This window comes from Carassius gibelio, chromosome A1, assembly GCF_023724105.1.
Source record: "Carassius gibelio isolate Cgi1373 ecotype wild population from Czech Republic chromosome A1, carGib1.2-hapl.c, whole genome shotgun sequence".
In the NCBI taxonomy this organism is placed as follows: Eukaryota; Metazoa; Chordata; class Actinopteri; order Cypriniformes; family Cyprinidae; genus Carassius; species Carassius gibelio.
The window spans coordinates 25,017,751-25,045,703 of NC_068371.1; the positions used below are offsets into that span (position 1 = coordinate 25,017,751).

General features: G+C 35.3%; 1 protein-coding gene across 3 annotated transcripts in view; it reads right to left on the bottom strand.

The window, feature by feature from the left end:
* The window catches only part of LOC128016548 (glycine receptor subunit alpha-3-like), a 49,191-nt gene extending 22,731 nt beyond the window's left edge, over positions 1 to 26,460 (bottom strand). For all 3 annotated transcript variants that reach the window (XM_052601157.1, XM_052601149.1, XM_052601167.1), the window contains exons 1-3: positions 26,119 to 26,460; positions 7,227 to 7,357; positions 6,162 to 6,229 (exon numbers count right to left, since the gene is read on the bottom strand). In XM_052601157.1, the coding sequence (XP_052457117.1) occupies positions 6,162 to 6,229; positions 7,227 to 7,357; positions 26,119 to 26,189 (270 nt within the window). In that variant the 5' untranslated portion in view covers positions 26,190 to 26,460. The remainder of the gene's footprint in view (positions 1 to 6,161; positions 6,230 to 7,226; positions 7,358 to 26,118) is intronic.
* Positions 26,461 to 27,953: the final 1,493 nt, after the last annotated feature.

Here is a 27,953-nt window from a genome sequence, read left to right on the forward strand (position 1 = left end):
AAGAGCCACTACTTTAAATAAATAATGATACCATACTGATACCATAATAAGGTATCATCAGTATGTGGTTGTAACGGGCCATGGAGTTTATAGTTATATAAGGTCCAACTTATTTTTTTTTATTTTTTTTTATAGCAAAGATTATGTTTCCAAAACAAATCCAATCATTGGGCATGTAGAGACTCAATCTCAATGAGATCATTTCTTGCCTTCTGTACATGCATGCACGCACAAGCACGCACGCACGCATGCATGCAAGCACGCGTACAGGCACACACGCACACACACACATTATAATTTTGCAGTGCATTTTTTTTTTTCTTTTTTTTTTATGTCTATAGTTTTATGTTTTAGTTGTATTATAGTACTTCATGTTAAACTAAATGAATATGAAAAATGTTGCCCTGTAACTAGATGAAATACAGTGTGTAATTTATTTTTTATTAATTATTTATTTATTTTTAAAAAAAATGTTAATGTTAATGACTCATTTAAAAATATGAAACTTATATATAATTTATTATATGTGGATGACTGAGTTTTTTCCTCTGCCAATCTGTCATAGAGACATTACTGGCATGCTCTTACATTTGCCTCGAGACATATTTAAAAAAAATAATCTGAAACTAATAAAAGCTGCTATAAATATAAAAAATGCATCCAAGGAGAGATTGTAACTTACGCTTTTTGACAACAATAGTTATTTTGTTCAGAATTGTAAGAATATGTTCAAAGTGAATTTGCCTGAAAGCAACTAAGAATGAATCAAAGGTGACAGAGCGTGGGTGATATAATTTGTTAGGCAGCAAGGCGGATGGAGAACCGGGCGGTTTTCATATCTTATCTGTGTCTTTTTAAAATACTCAAAGAACTTAATTAAAAGGTCAGATGATGGGACATTGGAATGAAGTTCTACTTGCATAGTTTCACACATGGGAAACTATTGTAACATGGTAAGTGACTACAGGCAAACCTCAACTATGTCTGATCCCCCACTTGTCAACAGCCAAGCAACATCTCAATGCTGAAGACATGATGATAACAGGGTGGCCACAGATCCTTTAAAGTATCTTCAGATTCAGATTCGGTGGGTCTTAAGTAGTTTTAGTCCCATTACCGCAAAAAAAATAAATTTCTGATGGACCCAGTGACTGTTTACAATCATTGGACAGACTCCTGCTGTAGTTACTGCAGAGAGAATTGCAGTAGCAGAATCCTGTCGAACACAAGCTTAGTTGAGCAGGATCTTAGCTGCTTTTAATGGGTTCATGCAAATTCACTGAAAAGTGGCTTAAGAATTTGATTTGCCCGACTGGACAAATAGCCTGAGTAAAACTTGTGACCAAAAAAGAATTAGTGACACATCGAAATGTGAGAATGATTCTTCTGATTGTATAACATTCAGCTTATGCAGTGACTGATAATGGATAGAGTATTTAGTTTCTGGTTTTGATGTCACAATGTTGAGGCTCGTGCTACCTGTTACTGTGAGAGACTTTCATGGAGGAATCTAATCAAATAGCATAACGAACATAAAGAATCTCACAGAAGAAACATACTGAGGTAAAAATTGTAAATGTTAAGTTTATTTATCACATGATTTAGTTAAGCAACATACCGTGACAAGGGGGCTATTTTGTGGAATATTTTCATGATAGCAAATGTTACATTGATTTTAGTTCAACAAAGGTAGTAAAGTATTGACTGTTTTGTTATATTTCACCAACGAAAATGGTTCCAGACAAAGATCAGAACAGAAGTATTGAACATTTTCCAAGCAATACAAGGCATATTTGTTACTGAATGATTCTGCGTTTTGAAGGAACTGCTTGAATGAATAAACCACCTACGGTTTAGTTCCATATATAAAAATATGCATTTTCTCCCAACATTTATTATTTGTATATTTAGAATTGTATTAAAACATTAATCTTATAACATAATTTAATGCATTCGTGATTTCGCTGTGTAAATTATTTAATTTAATTTGGTAACAGTCCTATAGTGTATATTGAATATCTTGATCAACCGTAAGAATTTGACATGAAAGATGACACAAACATTTAATACATTAAAAACACGCAGATTTAAGTATGTAAGAATTGATATAACACTATTGCTTCAGAATAAATTGTTTACGCCACCAAAAATCTCAGTGATGCCATGTGGGTATATTTAGTATGGGATATTATCTGCTGACATGAAAAAAGTTCACTGTCTATCATAATAATAAATACCATTTTTTACAGCAATATTTTGTTTTCTTTTACATTAAACACATTAAATAAACATATCCCAAAGCACACATTAAATAAACATAACCCATAGCACATGCATGTCTGCAAGATGTTTGTTAAAGATCGCTTCATCTGGAAACCATCTGCTTTGTACAGCACATCTGATAAATGTATTTAAGATGTCAGTTTTACATACATTCTAAATCATATACATCTAAAAGACATTTTCTAAACGTCTATTTGACATTTGATAAACATCTCAGAGACGTATTGCAGATGAGCAAACACTTTAAAAAAATACATCTTGCAGATGTCAAATAGACGTCTTCATGATAAATGTGTTGCATCCTTTCAGGGATGCATCAGTGTTCTGCTTCACTTTCTAAAACATCTAACTGTGGTGGTTTGCTGACAGGAACATAGCTGACACTCACAGAGTACAAATCTGAATTGGCAAACATCTCAGCTGATGAAGCATGGCTTGCTTTCATTAGAGATGTCACACCACTGCTTTGTCAATCTCTTTGTTGCTTTGTCATCAGCTTAGTGGATATTTCTGTCCTCTGCACATTTCTTTGCGGTTGGTACAGAGGAGCTTGGCAGAACCCATGCATTGCATCTGCGATTGCTCAACCAACTGCAGGCCTTCAGTGGCTCCATGGCAATCTCCACACTTCTGCTGTGTGATTGCCTACTCAAGCGGGACTTCTGCGCCCGTGCCAACAATCCAGTGATTAATCACATAGCCATATGTCTGCAGATACTGTAACAGTTAGATAGCCATGTCAATGCATTCACTGCTTTGGTAGTGACTACTGAAACACTTAACCTGCATGTTGTCAGCATAACCACGGGGCAAGTCTGCATGTTAAAAACTTCTGCCAAAACTTCTGCCTAAATGAGTAATGGTGAAAACATATGTGCCACTTACAAGTAAAAATCAAGTTTCACACCAGTCCGGACATGCAAAATCACTGTAGACATGGAATAAAAAAACATATTTTGGTTCCTTGTTGATAAAATAGCAAATTACACCATTGTAACTCCACTTTATGAAGCTGACGATAATCTTGAGATTATCATTCTTATCAGCTGGTGTGCAGAGCTGGGCTGCTCAGATATTAATATGTCAGATTTCTAGCACATGGACTGGCAGATGTGCAAAGATTTTCAAACACCAAAGTATAATCGTCCTATATGTAGATTTTCAACAACAACCTCTTAAAAATTGTTTTGAAATTGTAACTACTTGAGGTAAGACATTCACAACCTTATAATTGGACAATAGAGGATAAGTGGATTGAAGCAGTGGAATTAGGAAGATAATACATGAGAAAATTACAAATTTTTGAATATTCCCAGGTTTTGAATTTTTCACACTTTTCCCTCTGATGTTTAGAGAGTCATGTCCTTTGATTTCCTTACATTTTAGAGAACAGTTTACAGAAATTGGCAAGTGAAGAAATATAAACGGTGTCACATTGTCATCATGAATATCAGCTGTCTGGGAACTGAGAATTGGCCAGAATAAAGGTCTGGTTATGCAGATTTCTTTGTTCCTGGATTATACGCTTATCCCATGGCCCTAATGCTGAGGGAAGTCGATCTACAAGGGTCAGATGGAAAGGGCAAGGAATCTAGGAAGGGTTACTATAATCCATATGTGACATATGGGTAAGCATATCTAGAGAGAATTCCTTTACATGGCTTTTTACTCTCTACTTCACCCTTAAACCGAGACTGGTACGACAAATCTAAGGGATATTGTTTATTACTGCACATTGAAATGTTTTATCCTCACATGCGATATAGCATACTAGCCGGGACACTTCTTCATGTTTACAGACGTGACGTTATGATGCAGTGTCATGCTCAAATTTCCCATGAAAACCTACTCGAAACACTCAAATTAGAAAACTTTATTACAAGCTTACCATTGTGAATTGAGCTAAAATAATGCAATAGTTTTCAACATCTATTTTGGATAATTATTAAACAAAAAAATTAGGGGCTGCAGCTTTAGTTAAAAGTCAAACTATTTAATTAATTAAATAAGGATTGGATTCTCCTTCCAAGTACTTTAGACTTTCTTTTTATCTGAAAGTTATGCGTCGTCGTATTCCGAAAACACTTGTGGTTTGTGATTTGTCCGGCTGCCTGAACACAACTGAATGCTTCTTCAAGCACCTTCATACTTCAAAATGTGTTGAAAACTACTTTAAAAAAGGAAATTAAGGAATATTTACATCCATATTTACAGCTGGTCTATTTGCACTGGATCAGCATTTCCTGAGGTAATTTTTCAGGACTTTTTACAGAAGGTAAAATTCATCATAATCTTTACTGAAATTTTCTATAATGATTATGGCACATTCAGACAGGACCATAATCACTGAGAAGCACTGGTAAAAAATTTGTTTCCACCATCTATCCATGTAAAATTAATCATGTCTGAATACGGCTTTATAGTTTTCTTGTCATTTGACAACAAAAATGTCTTCCTGCACTGACATACAATAGTTTTGATCACAGAAAAATGTCCATTACAAAAGAGGTACATTCAATTCAGTGTCAGAGCTCGATTTTAAATATATTTTTGAAAAACTTAATGAATCTGGTCAAAATAAAAATAAAATAAAATAAAATAAATAGTGTCATGCCAGAGAGGCCTTTTTATATTATTATTATTATTTTTTTTTTTTTCTCAAAGTCCAACTGTACCCTGGATCATGAAAAAACGGTTTGCTTATTTGACTAAATGACAACAGACTGGTACCCTGCTTGAAGGAAGGAATATTTATGGAGAGAAGGCCACTCAGAGTGAGGCAAAAGCTTTGGTAAAAGCACCGTCTCTTCAGACATAATTACTTCAGCGTGAGTGTGCCATCTCACAGTACATAACTTATTCATAGCAAGCTAAGGGATGAAGGTGACAAGGCGCTCTGTGAGTGTGTGATGAGCCATTTGTGTTCAGAGAAAAAAAAATGTTGGGACACTTGTGTAGAAAACACGTCTCCTTGTTCTTGTGTGTAAATCTGGGCTGTTATGGGGTGTTATCCTAAATGTGTGTTTGTTTGGCTGTCTGCAGAGTAAGATGTGACCAAACATCAAAAAGAAAAAGAAAATGAAAAGAAAAAAATAATACGCAACATGCACACTGTTCCATTTCTAAGCACACCCGGAGCCTGTTCCTATTCAACCATGGTGGAATATAATGGACAAACAAGATCCCTGTAGGGATGAAGTGCACAAGTAAGAACAATTACTGCTTTCTGCCTCTCAGTTGCTGATTGTCTGGAGATTTCAGGATATGGCTACCTGGAATACAAGAGACCCAGAGCCCAGTGCTTTCTTCTGCATGAACTCTTGTCTGAACTGTTCTCCCTTTTCTTTTCCTGATGTAATTCATCCCATGGGTTGTTGTTAACCAACACTGTTGTGTCCAGCTCTACTTGTAAACCAACAATGGTTAATACTTTTTAAAGCTTTTGCAATTTATACACACAGATCATTGAATACATCTATCTGTCTATCTGTCTGTCTGTCTTTACATTTTTGAAAATAATCCAATAAACAAATATAAATGTAATATATCCTAAAAATTGCTATATACACATACTAATTATTAATATTTGAACCTTTGTCTGCCAAAGGCAAGGTTAGTTCAGGTTGTAAAATGCCATAATTCCAAAAAAACATTCATTCATTCATTCATTCATTCACACCATCTGGAAACGTTCCCTGCATTCAAAACACACACTTTTGAATATGTGTTTCCATTAAGTCTGAACTGTGAATTTTAATGACAGACTATTAGTGCAATGCAGTGCTAATATGTTGCTGTGATTTATATTAAAGTAAACACTGCCATGGGGCATTTGTGCATGAAAATGCACGCATCATTGCCAGATAGGGAATACATACCATAGTTGTCTCTGCAATGGAGCCAAAACTGTTAATGAATATGTTGCATGTTACATTCACAGGCGGACCTGTGGAAAGAAGAGCGGAATCAGCCGTAATACAGAAAATTCTCGACAAAGATACATCTATTTGACTCACTGGTTAATCATTATATATGTGTGAGTACTTATGGACTATTTAAAACTTGTCTGCTTTAATATACCGTAACCATTAATGCATCTGTTTTTCTTATTAAATAATGTTATCCATAGTTTCATCTCATTTGTATATTCTTATGATTTGTATTTTTATTTTAGACCAATAACTAAATAAATAAATAATACTTGTATATTATGAAATCAGTAAAATGTTTGCTTTGTTAAGATCACAAGAAAATTAAGTCATGATCAAGAATAAACAAGGCATAATTCAGTAATGTAAGGAAAAGGAATTTTGGGTAATTTGATCTGCTTCACTCGTTATTTATGTATTTCCTTTTTTACTTACAATACTGATATATGCAATTAACTTCCTAGGAGACTGTAAGAAATGTTTTGCTTCTTTATACATCTGCTTGTATCATTATACAACCAAAGACAGGTTTCGGCCATTCGAAACTGCCCCTCTCTGTCCTTTTTTTTTTTTAGCTTTTCAAACTCCCTTTACTTGACAATTAGTGGCTTCTGTAAATGAGCTTCTGAAGGGACCTTTTTTTCCAGTTTAATAATTTGAAGAAAGCTCAGGCTGATTTATAGTTTGAGATGGTTTGGGTTCAGGGCCACTCTGTAAAAGCATAATGAATTAATGCTCTCAGGGTCATAGCAGAACATCTAGAGGCAACTGAAAATAGGAGATGTGTAGCATTATTACACAATCATTTCATAGAATTAAACAAAATAGCGTCTGCATTAGCTTTGTACTTTAAAAAGTATAAATCTTGTGGACACCAATGATTACTTTAACTAATGGTTTAAAGACATCAAATAAAAAAAACCGTGGTGTTAATGACCAATAAAGACAGCACAATATATTACTTTCAAGGAAAAACTGAGTAAACGATAAGGAGAAAGGGCTGGTTTGTACTACCTTTAAAGTTGGGTCTAATTCTGGCATCATAACCTGAGGTTCTTCCCATGAGCTTGTCAAGGAAGTCAGAGGGTGACGACATGGATGCTGTTCTTCCTTGAGGGTTTTCTAGTTTTTTTGAAGCTACCAAACTGAGAAATAAAAAGAGAGAGAGAGAGAGATAAAATGAGGAAAGATTTTAGCAAATCAGCCACGACAGTCACAAAGGCTACAGATGTAAAAGGCTATACTAATGGCACCTGACATCAAATATTCAGGTTTTCCATTTAGGGAATTAGACAAGACTGTAAAATAAGCAGCTTTTGTTCACTCCAACATATGAAGTATAAGAATACAAATAGTTTTAGGTCTGTACATTCAGATTGGAAACAGATGCCCATCCATGAGATTTAGTGAATTGCATTAATGCTAGCACTGTAATACCCACCAGAAGAGACAGAGATATTATAAGATTAGTATAATGCACAACAATAACAATATCATTCAGCGATTGAACTCTCTAGAGAAAACTTTGTATTGTGATACACAAGGAGAACTGTGCTGCCGTAAATCCTTTTAGTAATGAATCAAAGACAAAAATTTGTCAGGCATTATTTCTCTTGAGAAGGGGTAAAATGAAGTTCTGGTGGCAGGATCAGTTAAGGGATTATTTATGTTTTCAGATTATTTTTTAGATTATTATTATTTTTTTTATTTTTTTTTTTACCCCAGTGTTGGGGTTAGGTTTAATAAAAAGCGTTTATATGTATATGTTGAATAAGCGCCCCTGTGTTACTCAGAAAGAAGTTCACATCAGGCTTACAGTGATAGTCCATGGTTAGGTTTAAGGAAGTTGCCTACAAATGCTTGCCCATGAATCTCATTTTAAGGAGGCTGTGGGAAGGATACTTAATTTATCTGTTTGATTTAAAGGGACCATATGATGCGATTACAATTTTTCCTTTCTTCTTGGAGTGTTACAAGCTCTTGGTGCATAAAGAAGATCTATAAAGTTGCAAAGACTAAAGTCTTAAATCCAAAGAGATATTCTTTATAAAGTTAAGAGACAACTAGAAATCAGTGGTTAAGCTGTATTTACAACACTGTTCCAGAACAGTCCAACCCAAATATTCAGATGTATTTTACGGAAGACGAGGACTATTTCCTGTAAGAGTAGACTACAATGCTAATGTCTGTTTCTATAAAGTGGGGCAAATCCAACTTTGTCTGTAAGTAAGTTTTCATATTTAAAGAATTTGCCACTAATTATTCAAATGCAATTTTGAACAGTGTAGCGTAGCACTTGCTGTTTTTCATTTCTCCGATCACAAATGCAGACATGGTTTTATGTTTACGCATCAGAGGAGCAACAATTAATATACATTATGTGAAAAATAATGTGTTTTTTGAATCTTAAACCGCAGAAACACATGGCATTACACCAAATACACAAAATAATGTTCTTTTTAGAAACGTCAAATGACCCCTTTAATGAAAACACAAGGCGCTTTTTCAGGAATTTGAAGACATGACATTTCATTCATTCATTTTTTATTATTATTATTATTATTTTGCATCTTAATTAGGTGCAAAATTAGGAGTGAGATGCTCACAGAGGAGGGGGGGAAAGCTGTGGCCAAATATCCATGAGAAACATCCAAATTTTTTTAAACCTCCTAGTTTTTGATTGTAGATTTTTACATAAAGATAATGCATACAATCACAAATAAATACTTGTTGTAATGTTTTGATTTCATATTTTTTATGTATTTTGTAAGAGTAAAAGTACACAACTGCCCACTGAAGTGGACAATATACATCTAAGGTTGCAAGCTAAGCAAATAAAATATATGCCCCATTTAATCATTATCTTAACTTATTATCAACTTATTAAATTTATGCACATAGTGCTCAAATAGCATGACAATGACAAGGATCTATTGTCTAAAATTGATCTAAATATAAAATACAATATGTTTTATGGTTGTTGCAAGGCACTGACCTATATTCCTGTTACTCCTCGAATTCTTTGCTATATCCAGTTTATGCCTGCCCTGTCATTTCTGGGATAATTATAAAGGATTTGTTAGCCATGAGTTATCACTTTGACACAATCATTATAAATTATCATGGAAATGAGGACACTGATGATCTGAAACATACTGCACCACCAGCCACTTTTTGCAAAATGTGCAGTAGTCTAAAATTAAATGAGGAAATCATCAATAACACACGACTACATCATTTTAATGTACTTGTAATTTAGAATACAGCAAAAGCATCTGGTGGGAATGTTGTTCATTAAATTCAGTGTGGTAAAATAAATGTTTAAAATATGACTTAAATAAAATTCTAAAAAAATAATTGAAAATATTGTTGTTAATATATACACATATAACATTTATACATTTATTAATTACTGTACTTCTGTTTAGTGTGTGGGTGTTAACATAATGCCAGAGCAATAACCTGAGCATAAACCTTGATCTGACTTAATCAGTGACAGTTTCAGTCTGTTGTGTATTATTTAATGTGACAAGATTGTATCTACAGGAATTTTATTTATGGTTATACTGAAGCACTCATTAAGTTTCTGATGAACATAGGTCAGAGGTCAGGCAGTAAGATTAAAATTAAAAGCATGTGACAAAATGACTGACACTTGCTGCAAAATCATCTTGTGAGATGAGCACACAAAAACACACACATCCACACACATTCACAACTCTGAGGCTGCTTTGCTCAGCGTGGAGCAGCTTTGCTCACCGCTGTTGACACTGACATTCCTTTGAACACTCAGTTGCCAGTTATTCTCCACTGGTTTCCTCTTTCTCATTTTTCTATGGCTTTGAGTTCTGTTGTTTCAAAGCTCTGAGACCAAGATAAACTAGATCGGTTTAGAACCAAGCAGTGAATAAATGTATCTTGAGGGGAGCTTCAGCGTTTATTTGGCTGGAACTGCATAGAGGATGAAGATTAGCTCTCTACCTTTCTTTCAATGCCAACTGTAGAAACCTATGAAACCTATGAGTAGAAACCTATGAAACCTATGAGTAGAAACCTATGAAACTTTAAAACAAGGTTGTGGATTATGTTTAAAACTAAAGGCCATGGCACATCAAATCAAAGAAAGCTGCCTTTATTTTTCACAGAAGGTTCTTCTAATTGTGCATCTGGGAATTGCAATAAGCAAATATTTTTGTTTGGAATGAAGAAAGTGAAGACTAACTGACCAACATGATTCATATTCAGAATGGTAAGCAAGCACCGCTTTGTTTACGGTTTTGGTTGTAGTTCTGTCCTAGTTCTGGCTTCCTCTTTTTGAATGGCAAATACAGATTACTGCCACCTGCTGGTATAGAAAGTTATCTACACTTAATCAGCTGCAAAACCTCCATGCTAGTGGGCCACTGGCTGTGTGTTTGCGATGTGTTCAAGCGCAACGTTTTGGCCTAACACAGTCTGCTTTCATCACCCCTAGTCCTTTGATGTCAGTGGTGTGGAATGGCCTTAACCAACACTGACGTTGCTTCTGAAACTAACAGCAACTTCTGAATCTGTGTAAAAGCCTCTGGCTATGACCATTGTGTCTTGGTGGGCCGTCCTTCCTCTGTGGAATTGAGAAGTCAAGAGTGCACATCCCAACTTTGCTCCCAGGAGTAGTAGGTAAACTGTAAACCTCCTATTACCAAGCTCCTTCTCAACAGAAGAAAACCAAGCCTCCAGCAACCTCGCTGTCTCAGCTTGAAACCCTCGTCTAGGCAGAATCATCCCAACCAGAGAAAGCCATCAGCCATGGATTTTCTCTTGAACCCCTGGAAGGAGTAACCTCTGGGTCCAAGTGTCTAACTGGTTTCCAGCAGTCCTAGATATATTGTCCTTGACACTTCCCATTTCCTCCAACCAATACCAATAGAGGCCTTGATATGGTTACCATGGAAACCACAGGCCAATGTAACATCAATGGTGGTCAACAGAGCGAGGCAGTCACAGAGGATGCTCATGTTGAAGCCGATCTAAGGGGATTGAGGATATGGCATAAATGTGCATGTGTGGAGACAGAAGGGAGAATACAGACATCTGTAGATTGCATTCTACCTCAGTGCACTGACAAATCAGTGACAGAAATAACATATGGTAAAGTTAACTAACAGTTCACACACAGGCCATCTCTCTTTCACACACACACACACACACACGTTTGTTTTTGTGAAAAGTGGGGACATCCCATAGGCGTAATGGTTTTTATACTGTACAAACTGTATATTCTATCGGGCTTCACCAACCCTACACCTAACACTAACCCTCACAGGAAACTTTGTGCATTTTTACTTTCTCAAAAAAAAAACTCATTCTGTATGATTTCAGCTTTGCGAGTTGATCGTTATGCTGCAAAATGTTTGTAAATTGTACAGAAAAATACAGCAAAAATGTTACATTAAAAAAACTGTTAATTGGTTAACTAAGTTAGCTTATATGCTGAAAAAAATGTATATGGCTTAATGCAGTATTACAAATAATTACTGCAAAATACTGCCAATTTTATGGCTTTTGCAAGGAAAAACTATGCATAACCATATCATTTACAGTGAAAAACAGGACATTCCCAAAAGTCCTTGTGTGACACATCACGTTTGATTGTGATTTATTGAATTAGTTTATGTTCCTTAGGGTGGGTTTTGTGCTACATTTTCTATTATTTAATTAGTATTATTTGGTTAGTTCAGCCAAAAATGAAAATTAAGTCATATATTTTAAATTTTAAAAATTGTCTTTATCTTTCAAGCTGTTCGATGCCACTCAGTGGGTGTTGCACTGCATCGGGCCTTGAGAGGTTTAATAAAAAGCGCATTTCTCACTCGGATCCAGGGGGTGAACAAAGGCCTTTTTTAGCGAATCGATGCATTTTTGCAAGAAAAATATCCATATTCAATTTCATTTTCAATTCAGCTTCAAAGAGCTCTACACGATCCCTGCCAAGAAATAGGGTTTGCTGGGAACTTGCAAAGCCCTTTGAAAGCTGCATTGAAAGTGAAATTTGGACCTTCAACCCGTTGGGTCCCATTAAAGTCGACTATATTGAGAAAAATCGTGGAAATTTTTCCACAAAATCTTTAACTTTTTTTTGACTGAGTAAAGAAAGACATGAACATCTTGAATTTCATGGGGTGAGTACATTATCAGGAAATATTAATTCTGGAAGTGAATATATTTAATTCAACATTTTAATGAAACTGATGTTCTTCACCAGTACAGTATTTTAAATGTAACTGAAATGTAAAATTGTAATTTTATATGGCATTTGTACAGACTTTGTATTTTGTCTTCCAAATAAAACTGTTAATTTTACATCTTGAGCATGCTTTGACACTTTATTGAAGGTTTTTGATTGTAATGATTTGTAAAATAGCAGTGTTTCTATATAGAACATTTAGAGATTTCATTGTAATAATTTTGGTTTTACAAAAAAAAAAAAAAAAAAGAAAAAAAAAAACGGTCAAATTACTGGCAGCTATGGCTGCCAAACAAAAAACATAAAATGTAAGTAAATGCTCATAATTGAAACCAGAAAAATTAATCTGTAAAATAAGTGTTTTACATTGAAAAAAAAAAGTCCTGTAAAAACTTTTTAAATGACTGGCAGCTACAGCTGCCAAACAAAAATAATACAATTAAAGTAAAATATTATAACTAAAACAACTAAAGCAAGGAAAGGCTTTTTTTTCTTTTTTTTCTGTTTATTAATCAATGATTGTTTTTGCACTTTATTTAAATTAAGATATTAAATTAAGTTACTTTTTTTATTAAATTTTTATTAATTATTTTTTTTTTGTGTTTATATACCAGTCTACCTGCAAGTATTGCTGGTGGCCCTAGATTTTGGCCATTGTAACTACCTTTTTGTTTTTTTCATAAATTTAATAGTAAACAACATAGTAAATCTTGCACACGATTTAGCCTATTTTTTCCTTGCATGGCATGTGCAGGGCTCAGCACACTTGTCAAAAAATGAGGCTGTAATAAAAATTGTAATTATCATCATATAGTTTTTTACTCAAAAGTTAACTGTCTCTTTAAATAATATTAATTTAGCTTGCTACTTTAAAAATATTTTAATTGTGTAAATTTGACTGTGTGAGATGTTGTTTTCATTGATGACCTGATTGCTTTGGTTCAAACTCTCACTAAGGATGAGACCAGTAGCTAATGGCATAGTTATATCAGAATATGAAAGGTAGAAAGAAATAAAAGAAAGTTTCTGAATAACAGACAAGTTGAGAGGACAGGGCAGTTCTTCAGACAGATTGGGAGAAGAAGGAGAAGGCACTTGATATTTGAAGAGATGGAAAGAATGAAAGAAACAGATGAAGGAGCATATCAGTGATAGACAGAAACAGGATGGCTTAGACAATTAACTGAAAACATCAGTTCACAGTTCAGTCAGTATAAAAGAAGAGTTATAGCTTCACCTTTACAGTGTGACAGGTCTGACTTAATGAAAAGCACTTACAATTCACACATGGTTTACTTCAGTCTCAGTCCCAGGCAAGAATAAATGCCAGCAGACACCTTATGCTCAAATTCACATGAAACATTTATCTACGTAGACTGTATCTGAAATATGTCAGTTGCTTATTGATCACCTCTTTAATACATTAATATCGTTCAATTACACAAATTACTTCAGGAATGATAAAATTGCTTTGTTTTCCCACACACATTTATTATAGTTTGTGCTTTGCTCATTCACTAGCACAACACACATTCATCTATACTTGGATATTAGACAAATACATTTATACAGTACTGCATGTGTGCCTAATTATGTTTTATGTATAGTACCATTTAATATATTTTTTCTCTTGCCCACCAGAGCTGTATTTATTTCATTAAAAAATCAGGAGATGGGTACACTGTGGTCATAAAGTGATGGACATGGTCAGCAACAATACTCAGGTAGGTTGTGGTTTTTAAACGATGCTCAGTTGGTACTAAGGAGCCCTAAGTGTGCCAAGAAAATACCCCCCACACTATTACACCACCACCAGCAGCCTGAACCATTGAGACAAGGTAGAATGGATCCATGCCTTCTTGTTCTTCATGCCAAATTCTGACCCCACCATCTGAATGTCACAGCAGAAATCGAGACTCATCAGACCAGGCAACGTTTTTCAAGTCTTCTATTGTACAATTTTGGTGAGCCTGTGTGAATTATAGCCTCCGTTTCCTGTTCTTAGCAGGAGCATGAACTGATGTGGTCTTCTGCTGTTGTAGCACATCTGTTTCAGGGTTCGAGGTGTTGTCATTCAGAGATGGCATCTTAATGAGTGGTAAATTGAGTTATTGTTGCCTTTCTATCAACCAGTCTGCCCATTCTTCTCTGACCTCTGACATCAACAAGGCATTTTCATCGACACAGCTGCTGCTCACTGGATATTTTCTCTTTTTCTGACCATTCTCTGTGAACCCTAGAGGTGGTTGTGCATGAAAATCCCAGTAGATCAGCAGTTTTTCAAATACTCAGACCAGCTCGTCTGGCACCAACAACCATTCCGCATTCAAAAACACTTAAATCCCCTTTCTTCCCCATTCTGATGCTCGGATTGAACTTCAGCAAGTTGTCTTCACCACATCTAGATGCCTAAATGCATTGAGTTGCTGCCATGTGATTGGCTGATTAGCAATTTGTGTTACCAAGCAATTGAACGTGTATCTAATAAAGTGGTCGGGGTGTGTGTTTGTGTGTGTGTGTTTATCTTTTTTTATCTTAATTTTTATCTCAGTTATTATAAGGAGAGTATAGCTGCAGTTTTGTTGTCACCCCCTGTAGGCTTCAGTCTCATTGGGCTGTCATTGCTGTGGGACAAACAGCCCTCTCCCCCACCCCTCGTCTGGCTCCCTTAACGTGAATCCACAGCTAAACTGCTGGATTGGTGTGACCTGTCCTGTCAGCATGGTGTTTGCTGTGTTGTCCTGCTCTACTAATGCGAGGAGGCTGGACACAATTTGGGTCCCTTTTTTTTCTCTAGTGGTTCACCTTCTCTGAATGTTGCCCACTGTCATTTTAGTGTTGTGTACTGTGCGAGATGCTGATAGAACTCGTGTTGTTTAGCTCATGGGCATAGACTGGCCATCAGCCTGGGGTTTGCTTGAGTAGTTATTCTGTCTTTCCTTATTAAGGTGCTAGTTATTTTCCTTTAATGTCAATGAGTAATGGAGTGTACGGGAATGTGTTGCCACCCTATTCCACACAATTCGATACTGGAATAGTAAGCTTTGGTTTGCCATTTAGCATTAATGGATGAGTATTGCTGTGACAGCTGCTGACTGATTCTAAACCATAGAGTCAAAAAGAGTACAAATAATAAATTAATAATAACAATATTTATTTATAAAATAAACAACAAATTAGCAGGGATGCGATTTTTCTGTTTTTAAACTGATTTCTGCATTTTCCAACCTGTGAAATATTTGTATTGTAATTTTACTGTTGTTCTATAAAATTATTAATTTATATTATTAAAAGTATCATTACATTAGGGTACATTACTTTTTTATTTTTATTGTACAGAACAATAGTATGAATATACTTATGTATTGATCGGTTATTTTTTTTTAAATAATTTAATAATAGTAATTATTATAATGATTATTATTATTATTATTGTTATTATTGCGTTTATTAACGGGTTCACAAAAAAATACTATATTTTTTTTTTTGCTATTATTATGGCATGATTGGCATCTATACAACCAAGAGAGGGTGCAACCAGATGCCTGCACTATAAATGAACAAAATATGTGAGAGTTTGTTTTCCCTACAGAACACAAAACAAAAATGCTTATCAATTCTGTCCCAAGTACCCATGAACTTTTGTGTTGTGCATACAGTAATTTATTTGTGTATAATTCCAATGATTTAAATGTTAAAGCTCTCTGTCTGTCTGTCTTTATATCTATCTATTTGCGCATTCAGAAACCCTCATTTGTACGGAGCCCCACACATGACATGCAATAAAAAAGAATAATAAATTGTGTGCACTATTTACTAATTTGCTCCCTCAATGTATATAAAACATGCACACAATTGCTATTTTGATTCCTCGATTTGGTAAATCGTGTGCACAATTTTCTAATTAATTCTCTTGATTTATAAATCGTGTGTGCAATTTAGCAAATCGAGGGAACAAATTAGTAAATTGTGCGCACAGTTTATAAACCGAGGGAACAAAATAGTAAATCTTGCACATGATTTAGCCTATGTTTTCCTTACATGGCATGTGCAGGGCTCTGTACACTTGTCAAAAAAGGAGGCTGTAATAAAAATTGTAATTATCATCATATAGTTTTATACTCAAAACTGTCTCTTTAAATAATATTAATTTAGCTTGCGTATTTAAATTGTTATGAGTAGCTTGTAGCTTGGCACACTACGTTTTCAAAGCAGCTGCCAAATTTAGAAGACTGTCCTATTTCTCCCAGAGCCACCCTGTGCAGTCTGGGTTTATTGAAATACGAAAAATTGCTAAACTTGAAAGCTCCCTTCTGCGTTTGTCCTCTGGGAGCTCCTCAGCAGGAGAGATCTACTGGATGCTACCAATCAGAATGCAAATATTACATATCTGATTATGTGACAGAAATGCTCTTTCTCTTTATAACTAACACAGACATGGCAATTGTAGCTTATCATTACGGAACAAGTTCTAATACACAAATTGATTCCTGACATGCTTTCAATCTCTTTCAATGTCTTTTTTGAATGGTGAAAGAACTGAGACTTTGTTTGTCAGTAAATATATGTCTATATACAGCTGCTATTAAATTTAAACAGTGTTTCTGAGTAATTGAATACATTCTTTACTCCTTAATGCACTTAATGTTTTACACCACTTACAGAGTCCCCTGGGATCCTCCCTCTCATTCTCTACTCTCCAGGTCTGCATTTCCTTTTCACTCAGATAGTTAATTCACTGACTGGATAAATCACTCGCTTTCCAGAACACTGAATTTCATCCCCAGATGTTTGAGGCATGGCTGATAAACATTGTTCCCAACATTTACTATATTGATAAGGTCTATGTTATTTATGTTTCTTTGTGACCCAACCTCTAGATCTTTGCCCTTTAGCTGCACTCCCAACATTGTTATACTAGTATCATAGCATGCCGGCCTAGGACTGGAGATCTAAAAAGACTGATGATAAGATTTATGAGATGCATTGAGAACAAAGAGAAAGAGGATTTCAGGTATACCTGCTGAATAAATAGCTTAGCTCTCCTATCTTAACCTTGAATGCTGCATTATCGGCGTGCTCCATCTACGAAAACATTTTTGAATGAGTAGGCAAGTATTTGAATGCTGCCTCTTAAGATGACTTCTTTTGGTCAAATTCTGGCTGCAGTGCATGAATCGTTTACAGAGAATGCAGTCTGAGAATTTTAAAGGTGCCATAGAATGCATTAATACAATATTTCAAATTGTTCCCTGATATCCCCAGAGTGTTACCTCAAAGTAAAGGACTTTTCCGTTTTCTTTTTCTTTTCTTTTTGTGTGTGTGTGTGTGTGTGTGGGGAATAATAATAATAATAATAATAAACTTTTTTATAGCGCACCTTTAAAAGCATTTCAAAGCAAAATAGAAAACAAATGAATCACATATAATCACATAAAAGCTACCCTAAAAAAGTAAGTTTTAAAGGATGATTTAAAAACACTAAGGGATTCTGCATTCCTAATCTCAGAGGGCAGGATATTCCACAATTTAAGAGCTCAAGAAGAGAAAGCCCGATCACCAATGGTATTTAGCCGAGTTGTTTGAACAGTTAAAAGACCATCTTCAGAAGAGCGTAGAGCACGCGTGGGGTATAGGGGGTTAAAGCTTGCACAGATATTGAGGAGCCAAATTATTCAAGGCCTTATAAATGAGCATTAGAATTTTACAATCAATACAAAAACTAACAGGAAGCCAGTGCAATTTTTCCATGATAGGTGTGATGTGCTTCCTTGCACTGGTCTTAATCAGAGTTCTAGCAGCTGAATTTTGTACCAACTATAATTTCCTTAGGGTAGCTTTAGAAACTCCAGCAGGCAAAGCATTACAATAATCAATACAAGAAAAACAAAGGTATTGATTAACTTTTCAGCTACAGAAAAAGTCAAAATGGTACGTAATTTGGCAATTTTTCTGAGATTAAAAAAAACTGTATTATGTATTATGACTGCATCAGACTGTATTATAAATGTTTCATCAAATATCACTCACTTTTTAGTTTAGTTTGAAACTGTAAAACAGAGCCATCCACACTTAAGGTTATGGACTCTGATTTGCACAACTGGTGAGGAGGTGAACCAATAAGCATCGCTTCAGTCTTGTCACTATTTAGACAGAGAAAATTTTCAGACATCCATTTTTTAATCTCAGTAAAACATTAAGAAAGAAAAGACACAGGCATATTGACATCAGGTTTTGAATTTATGTAGATCTGAGTGTCATCAGCATAAAAATGAAAGACAAACTGCTAGCAATCAGAGAGTTAGGACTTAAACCACTTTAATGCAGAATCCGAAACTCCAAAGATAGTCTCAAAACGGGTGATATAAATAGAGTGATCTATAGTGTCAAAAGCAGGGTTAAGATCAAGAAGAATCTGTATTTAGATGGCCAGAATCAGAAGCCATTAATAAGTCATTAGTGACCTTAACTAACGCTGTTTCAGTGCTGTTGAGTTTACGGAATCCAGATTGAAGTAGTTTAAAAAGATCATTGGAGAAAAGATGGGAAAGCAACTGAGAAGCCACTGTTTGTTCTAAAATTTGGCAAGGACTGGAAGATTAGAGATGGGAAGAAAATTCATCAGATTATCAAAGTCTATGTTGTAAGTTTTTTTGGTGTAGGGGTGACAGCAGCAATTTTAAGTGCTACTGGCACAACAACGGTTCACAAAGAGTCATTGATAATTCTCAAAACAACTGGACAAAGGGAATCAAAACATGATTTGAACAGACAAGATGGTATCGAAGTAAAAGCTTTCAATTTTCGAAATCATATTGCAGAGAGATGAAATGTAACCACTGTGTCCTCAGAGGTCTATTGAGACTCCTATGTTTGTTGGTGCATCCCAACACACAACACTTTAAGTGGCTCTTTGGTGCTGACATTGTACCTCCAGCAGCTACAGCAAGAGAACAGTAATGGTTCTCATAGAAGATTCAGGCTGCTAAATCCAGTCTACTGCATGTCCACTAGGGGTCTACTATTTCTTGTTTTATGTTTAACTTGCTTTCTTTAATTTACAAAACCTGAAGAAAATCATGGTTAAAGGAATTAAAAACAATTAAAAATAAAATACTCTATCCATGGGTCCTGTTAAAATTAGAGTTCAAACAGCTTATAAAAACATCACAATAGTTGTTTGAATTCTCATTCAAACGAGTCAGTCTATTGTTCGTTATCTGGCTCGGCTCGGTGTTCATCTTCAGTTCTCTCTTCACAGCGGTTCAGTCAGTGTACTGATTGAGTAAATTAAGTACTCCGGGATATTGGTTTATTTAAACTCAGAGGGAGTGTCAGCCACATTAAAAAAGTTAACAGCTTAAGTCCTCTGTGGATTAATGCGTATTAGAGATGCGAACCGTTTAAAATGATTCAGTTTGATTTGGTGAACTGAATGATTCGTTCGTGAACCGGACATGCAGACTGCTTTGATTTGAACTCTCTCTCACAACATGCAACTTTTTTTCCTTTGTTGAAAAAATGAATCTAATATATTGAAATGTGGTTATAATTACCTGCAGTTTTTTTTAGACATTTATTTGTTCCTCCACCAGCTGAACTTGAAATTACACAGTTACTATGATTTGTGTTTGTTGGGTCTTTCTAATGAAGGGCCTCAGATTGTAATAAAAATGCTCTGATGTTAAATTGCTATGTAAATATAACCTGAGTTTTAGCAGCAAAAAAGTATGTTGGGCTCTGCTGTATATCAGTACAGCCACAGTGGCTCAAGCTCTAATCTGGTGCTGGTGTAGCTACATGCACAATTCACCATTCACTATATGTGGATCTGGCTTCAGCAGCTCAAAGCATTGCATCACAGCAGCACAATATTTTAAAACCTGTCCCTTAAATTTCACAGTGGTCATCAAAAATACAGTGTTACCAAACAAAGAATAGCTTTTATGGAATTAATAAAATTCTGTACGTTTAGTTTTTCAAACATTCTTACAAGATGAAAACTTCACCCAGGTTAGTCTGTGTATTGTCAGGCCAAATGGAAATAGAAAACAAGCTAAATGGACAGGGAAGAGCTCTCCTGCGTGCCCAGCTGAGAGGTATTTATATTGATGGAATACATGCAGCTTTACTAAGCGTGAGCTGAGAAAAACAGGAGCTCACACTCCACAGAATGTGACAGCAGTGGCACTGATGTCTGACAGAGGTCTGTGCTTCACGCATCAACTGCCACACTGGCAGCTCAAATGTCACAGTTATGGCTTATTTTTGCAACTATATGCAAACCGTAACCAGCTCACCTAAAAATCAGGTAATAGATCCCCTGGCAGCTGTTTTCGCTGTACTTCACCACCACACCATTGCTTCATCACTTGGTATTGACATAACTGCAAATAATATTAATGGTGTTTTAGAGCCCAAATTCTGAGTATGGGTCACCATACCTGGCTGAATGTCACGTCTCTTGTCACTTTCATGTATGTATATATATATATTTGTATATACGTATGTATATATACTTTTTTTTACCAAAGACATAGACTACAACTCAAAAGTTGCATTAATATCTTTCATTAAATACATCAGAAGTTTTAGTGAGAGTTAGATACTTCTTTTAAAAAAAAAAATCATAATAAAAATTAACAACCCCTGTCTTTTGAACAATAGCATTCTTTGTAATAAATTCACACTATACGATTTGTGCGATTTTTCTCAGAGCATCGGAATATGATAATACATGCAAATTTAAATTCTTTTTAAACTGCTTATATCACAAGAGCACCACTGATACCCTAACTGCTGAGTACTTGTGTTTGTTTACTTTTGTACGCTTTTACCTTTTAGAGAATGAAGTGTCAGATGTTTTATTAGAATGTGTTCAGTTTAAGTTCTTAATAATTCGGTCAAAATGTGTTCTTTTTGTTTTAACCTAGCACTTACAGTACTTCGATTTTACTCCAAGACGATTTCCCCATACAGAAAATCTTTAAGAAACATTTGTAAGCTTCTTAAAAGAGGGTTCCCTCTCTTCTGTGTCTTTCTCTGGATTTCGGAGAAATGGCAGAATAACTCAAAGCGCAATCAATGCTTTGTGAGAAAATCTTATCAATAATGCAACAGGAGCTACCTAATCTGCCTTTCACAATACACAAACTGGCAGTAGAGGCAGAGTAGTGAAACAGATTTAACGAAAAAGACTAAAATACTTCTTGAAGTAGAGAAAAAGAGAGCGTTGGTGCTTTTAGAAGCCACGTGGTTTGTTAAAGAATGAGAGCCAGAGGGTAAGGCTGGCCAGTTGGTCCTAATGCACACGGCAGGAATCAGAAACTATGAGGTGCGCTTCCCGCTTGGGGGTGAGCCGCTGTCATCTATTGGAACGTTCCGCTCCAGTGAACACTCCAGCAGATGACAAAGAAAGCAAGAGGAGTGCAAATGTGAACATCTGGCTTTACATTGTGCATGTGTGTGTGCATTTTGCATTATCTTCAATTATCAACAGTCTTGTTATGTCTTATTTCACAGACAGCCCCCCCCCACCCACCCCACTCCTTTTATCACCTCTAACCACTGCTACAGTACATCCTATCACTGAGAGAAAATCAGAGACATGCATCAGGCTCATTGGAAAACATGCCTCTACCGTAATTTTCCCATAGAAAGGTACTTATATGTACAGTGTACAGTACAGTTTGTTAATGTGTTCATTTGAAATGAACACTAGAGATGGTAAAACACCAACAACATTATTTTTATGAACATTATTTTTTAAAACAAATTTACCATAGTGGATGATTTAGCATCGATAAAGCATTAACCTTTTATCTCCACTCATCAGCATTTGATTTCCGAACTGCTGCAATATGTGAATGAACCAATAATAAAATAATAATAATACAAAAAGATAAATAATAATAAAATGTTGGGGTCACATTTATCTGTTTATATGAAAATTTTACATACATTTTATCCCACTCACTGGACATTTAATTTTGAAACTGCTGTGAAATGTTCAAAAAGTAACATAATATAATGTTAGCAAAAACGTTGCCACATCCACATATTTTTCCTGAGCCTGGTTTAAGTAGAAAAGGTACTTATTCCATCCCATTTTTTTGTGAAAGAGCATAATAGGTATTTCAAATAGGCATTCTAGACATATCACACTTTAAAATATTGATAAACATCTGGGTATTTTAGGTGGGTTGCTTAGCATCAGCGTGTCTTTCTTTTGGGGCAGATGACACACTGATGCACAGTGACCACTTTCTTTGGTCCAGTGCTGATATTAGTCTGTCTTTGTCCAGTCAAGTTATTTTATTTGGCAGGACTGCTGCCACAAAATTCCCCTAATAAAAAAATAAATAAATAAGAGGTTGACAAAAAAACAATCTTTCTAAATTCATTATGTATGCAGTATTTCCCCACACTGAATAGTAATTATGAATACTGATCACAGAAGCAAAGACACAACAGTAGACTGTTTTTTTTTTTTCTATTACATAGCTGCACATAATTAAATCCACTGTCTTCAAACCATGAACCTGCAATGAAAATGTCAGTATTAATAATATAAGTCAGTCTTTGTGAACTGTCAGTGCAGTGTAATTCTCAGTCCAGATACTAATTACTTCTACTCTGTGTCTCTGTGTCAAATTATGATTGATTAAGTGTTCTTTCTTTGCCAATACAAAGGCAAAGTTAATATTTGCAAACAAGATTGGGGCTAGTTGTTACACTTTTCATCCCAGTGAATACTGACTTCCTCTTATGTTTGAAATTCAGTTACCGTTAAAGCACATTTTCACCACTATTAATCAGGGAAAAAAGAGCATGCAGACCTTTTGTGACACCATGGCCCATGGCAGTTGTCACACTATATGGGGTAAGTTGAAAGTATTTTAATCATAAGTTATGCTATGTACTTGGTAAAGGACATTGGGATTTACCGAACTTTGTATAAAGATAATTTTCAACTATGTTATAACATAATGATTACATTTTCTTCATTCAAAATGTGTGTAAAAATTGCCAAAAACAGGGTTTTTACTTATAGCACTTGTGACAAATTCCCCGTGTGACAGATAACCCCTGTTGCCCTTATTTGGGTTGGTAAAGCTATTGAGAAATCAGTTTAGTCATCCATGAAGCCACCGACAAGTAAGGAACTAAGACAATATTCAATGTCCAACAAAACAGGATATGACAGCATGACTTTGGGGCACTAAACAGGCAATTTTGATCCTTTTTGTTCTTCATAACACATACAACAACACATTCAAATCCATGTCAGCCCAGAGTCACATAATGACTTGCTAGTATAGAGCAGAGACATATAAACCTGTGCTGAGTGGTGTCGGATATGAACACAACACCTTGCGGTGCCATATTCCATTATCCTCTCTGAGAATAAACTGACTGCTGAAATATCACTCTGTATTCATTCTCAGTGTGTAAATGCTAAATGTGTGCGTGCTGGGGATGTTTGTTTTATTGTGGTTGTTGATGTGTGTGTATGTGTGTGTGTGTGTGTGTTTTCATCTGTAGTGATGTTGTGAGGACTTTTGATATGGTTTGATATGGCTGAATATATGCTTCAGTAAAAAGTAAAGTTGTGGGAAGTTGTCATGAAAACTATTTAAATAAAAATGTTATAAACATTATTATCATTAATAATAAGAAAAATAAGAATAAGAATAAACAAATAATGTGACAAAAACACTCTTACTAAAAATAATTACTAATATTTTGACTAAATTAAACTTGAACTAAACGAAAATATGAAAAAAATAACATTCTAAATATTATTTGAAATATGAATAAAAACAGTATAAAATAGTGTCTTAAGGATCCAAAAAATAACAACTGTGCCATCACCTCTGGTATATACCTGAAACGGGAACATCTTTAAAACATACCAGTTGCTCATGAGATATACAGTATACTGTAGAATAACATTAATTAAGGCACACAGTTTACTTAATCCAGTTAATTTTAATACTTTTCAACTGTTTTGTTTTATAGGAAACAGGCATTTTAAATCATTTGAAATTGTACAGCTGGTGATGACTGATAATGAACCAATACATCACCCATTAAATTATCTGCAGGGTATCTGAGGGTATCTTGATGAGTTAGTATGTGCTAGTATTTATGGTACACCAAAGTCAGTATACATTGTATATACGATGGTGGTCATTTTTATTCAAGCATTTTAATCCAAGTGGATCAAAGAATGTAAATCATCAAAGAAAACTATAACCTATATCAACTACCAAACTCTATATGAAAATCAGACAGAGTCGAAGAGATGCTTAATACAGTCTATAGAGCCTGCAGATAGAATCTCTGCACAAAGATCTTCACTAAGATATAAGCACATTGAGATGAAACTCACAAGACTACCACTCAACACATTGTTTGCTAACACTGCAACTGTTTTGAAGTGAAGCTGAACTATTGTTATTGCATGACATCAAACAGACACTCCTCTTCCACCTCCTCTTTTAAGCTCGTTACTATCCATAAATATTTCCCTCTTTAAAGATTAATCTTTCTGGTGAGTAAAAAAAAAAAAAAAAAAAAAAAAAAAAAAAAGACACTCTAACATTGTAAAGTTAGAGTAAGTGTCAATGATGGATGTTTCATGCACACTGTAATTACTTCTGAATTGTGGAATTTTCTGAATTATGTTCTGAATTGTGGAATGAGTTATATCCTGCTTTTCTTTGAAAACTAGCCTATATCCTAAGTAATGGCTTTAGGTAAAAACTCTCCCTCAAGGATCACTGAATGGCAACCAATACCAAGGCAACATAGAATCAATAATGCAAGGTGTTACGCTTGCGTGGGCCTAAGGATCATGACAAATGAAACATAAAAAATTCATAGCATCATCACACAAAAGAATTGTGAGGATTCAATTCAGTTCAAAGGGACCCAGAACTCTCGCCTGTGCCAGTGCCAGTGGAGCCAGGTTAGACTGAAGGGTGGTGGCAAAGAGTATAGACAGAGTAAAAATAATCACCCAAATTATGAATGTATATCATTCAGGATTCATGAGAAGGTAAAGTTCCACTGGGATGTACAGTATTATAAGGAGTGCCAAAATAACATAAATTGAACTGAAAAATCAATTTTTTTAATTGTATGTGAAGGAAGATAAAATTATGGAAGAAGTTTTTTACATATTACATCTATTTTGTTTTCTATTCCCTTTAATATTTTCACATTTCTAACATTTGGGCACAAACGTGTTATTAATATTTATCCAAAATATCATTATTCCTAATTATATAAATTGTGAAAAGTCCATTTTATTTCACTAAACAATACTGTTGATTCCTGAGCTTTAAGTTAAAATAGGAAGATAACACCTGTTACACTTAGAAAAGCTGCTTAAAAAAAAAAAAAAAACTTTACCAACCCCATCAATAGCTGTAACGAACACAGTGGTGACACGATAATTTTTCATAACTGCGTAGGTTTCTGTATTGTTGCTCTATGAGGCTGAAACAATTTTTTATTTTTTTTATTTTGATAGTTACAACCTCCACAGCTCAGTAACGATCAGCTACAGAGGAAGTGTTCATGTGATGTTGAATCCCCACACAAAATTGTAAGGGGGAAAACAAATCTCCTTTCATTACTCTTTCCTCCACCAGGGAAAATATTTGCTCTTACCTCAACAGAATTCCTATTTCCCACGCAACGAATCCCCAGACAGCCACAGGACGCAGGCTTTTCCGAGTCATCTCAAGGCTTGTTTGGCATAGACATACAGTCCTCTGTGAATGCCTATGCTCTCTTCAGCACCTCTGGCTTCTTGACTTCAGGACCCTGGACAGCGCTCCAACTGTTCCTCCTTTACCCCTTTGCTCTGTAAGCTACGCACCGCAATCGCAAAGGAATCCCTCATAATCTTATGAAGCTAAACGGCATATGTGAAACTCTTCCTTCGTAGCGGCAATGGATTGCTATTTGAAAGCGTGCGGCAGCTGAAGTGATTCTTGACATATTCAGACATTTCTGAGCAGAGACCGCCCCACACAGCGCGGTTGACTGACAGCGCGCATCTCCACTCTCCCTGTACTCATGCATGTGCAACGCTTACTTACAATTACAGAGAACTGAATTTGAATACTTCCCCTGACTGCCACTCCTTTCACTATGAGAGCTTCCTGCTCACGTGATAAATACCGAGCAATATAGCAATAAACGGAATTATCGATTAACATTATTATCGTCGTAGACGTCAGTAGGGGATTACCTATTATTAGTCAACCCTGTTGACTTTGTAAAATAAACAGATGATTTTTGAAAACCAGACAGTTGAAATATCGCCATTAAATTCTCCTTCTAAGTCATGAACCTAAGACAATGGCTAAATTAAGTATATCATATCTACCCTGTTGCTGTTTTAAAATAATTTGTTTCAACATATTCTATTACTGCTATTATATGAACATACTCTAAAAATCACCTTTTTAAAATGGAAAAGCCACTTTTTTTCTTTTTTTTTTTTTGGAACAGTAGATAACTGTCTTCAAAATTAAACTAATAGAAAAAAAGTACTGCATGATAATAACAGTGTAGCTACATTAATGATCTGTTTTTTAATAAATGATAACCAATTTCAGTTTAATTTTTTTATGCCTGATATTCAGTATATCATGACATATAGTTATATTGAATCATTTTGGGTTACAGTACAATCATTTCAAGCTGACTGTATCAGTAAGCAATGATGAAACTAAGCACAATGTAACTCATGAGTCATACATGATGGCACATGCTAAAACACATGCTGATTCCCTTGGTGCTGGAACGTGCCCGGTCCAATCTGGCAGAGGGTTCCCGATGTTGTATTTAGTATAGGCCTGAACTACTGCCTGTTTTTGATTTACCCATGAAATCATTGTTGTGTTACAGTGAGTAACAGTGTCTGGCATGGGCTGCCGTAGGCAGAGTCTATGGCACAGCTGAGACTGGGTGCATCTGTGCAGCGTGTGTGTACATGTGTGTGCCCACTCCTATTTATTGTGCCACGTTGACCCTGTTCCCAGCTTTTCTTTTCTTTTTTTGCCATTGCTCTGGAATTGGGTGATAAGCTCAAATGCTCTCTGCTGCCAAAGTATGGCATTAGGGAACTTGGATCTGCTTTTTAATTTTTCATTCATCTCCTTCTTCAAAAATCACTTTAATGTGCTTTAACAGACAACAAAGGCTGGGGCTAAATAATTATGTCCGGTCTTGCATATAGTTGTCTCTTGATTCACTATAAATAAAATGTTATCTGCCAACTCTGGAAAAGCTTTATAATAAAGTGTTCCCATTCTTTGACTATTTAAATAAATAAAGAAATAAAGAAAAAAAAAATGCTGAAAATGTATTTACCCTTTAGGCCATCCTAGATTTCTTCATCAGAACAAATTTGGAGAAAAGTAGCAATACATCACTTTCTCACCAAAGGATACTCTGCAGTGAATGGGTGCCATCAGAATTAGCTGATAGAAATA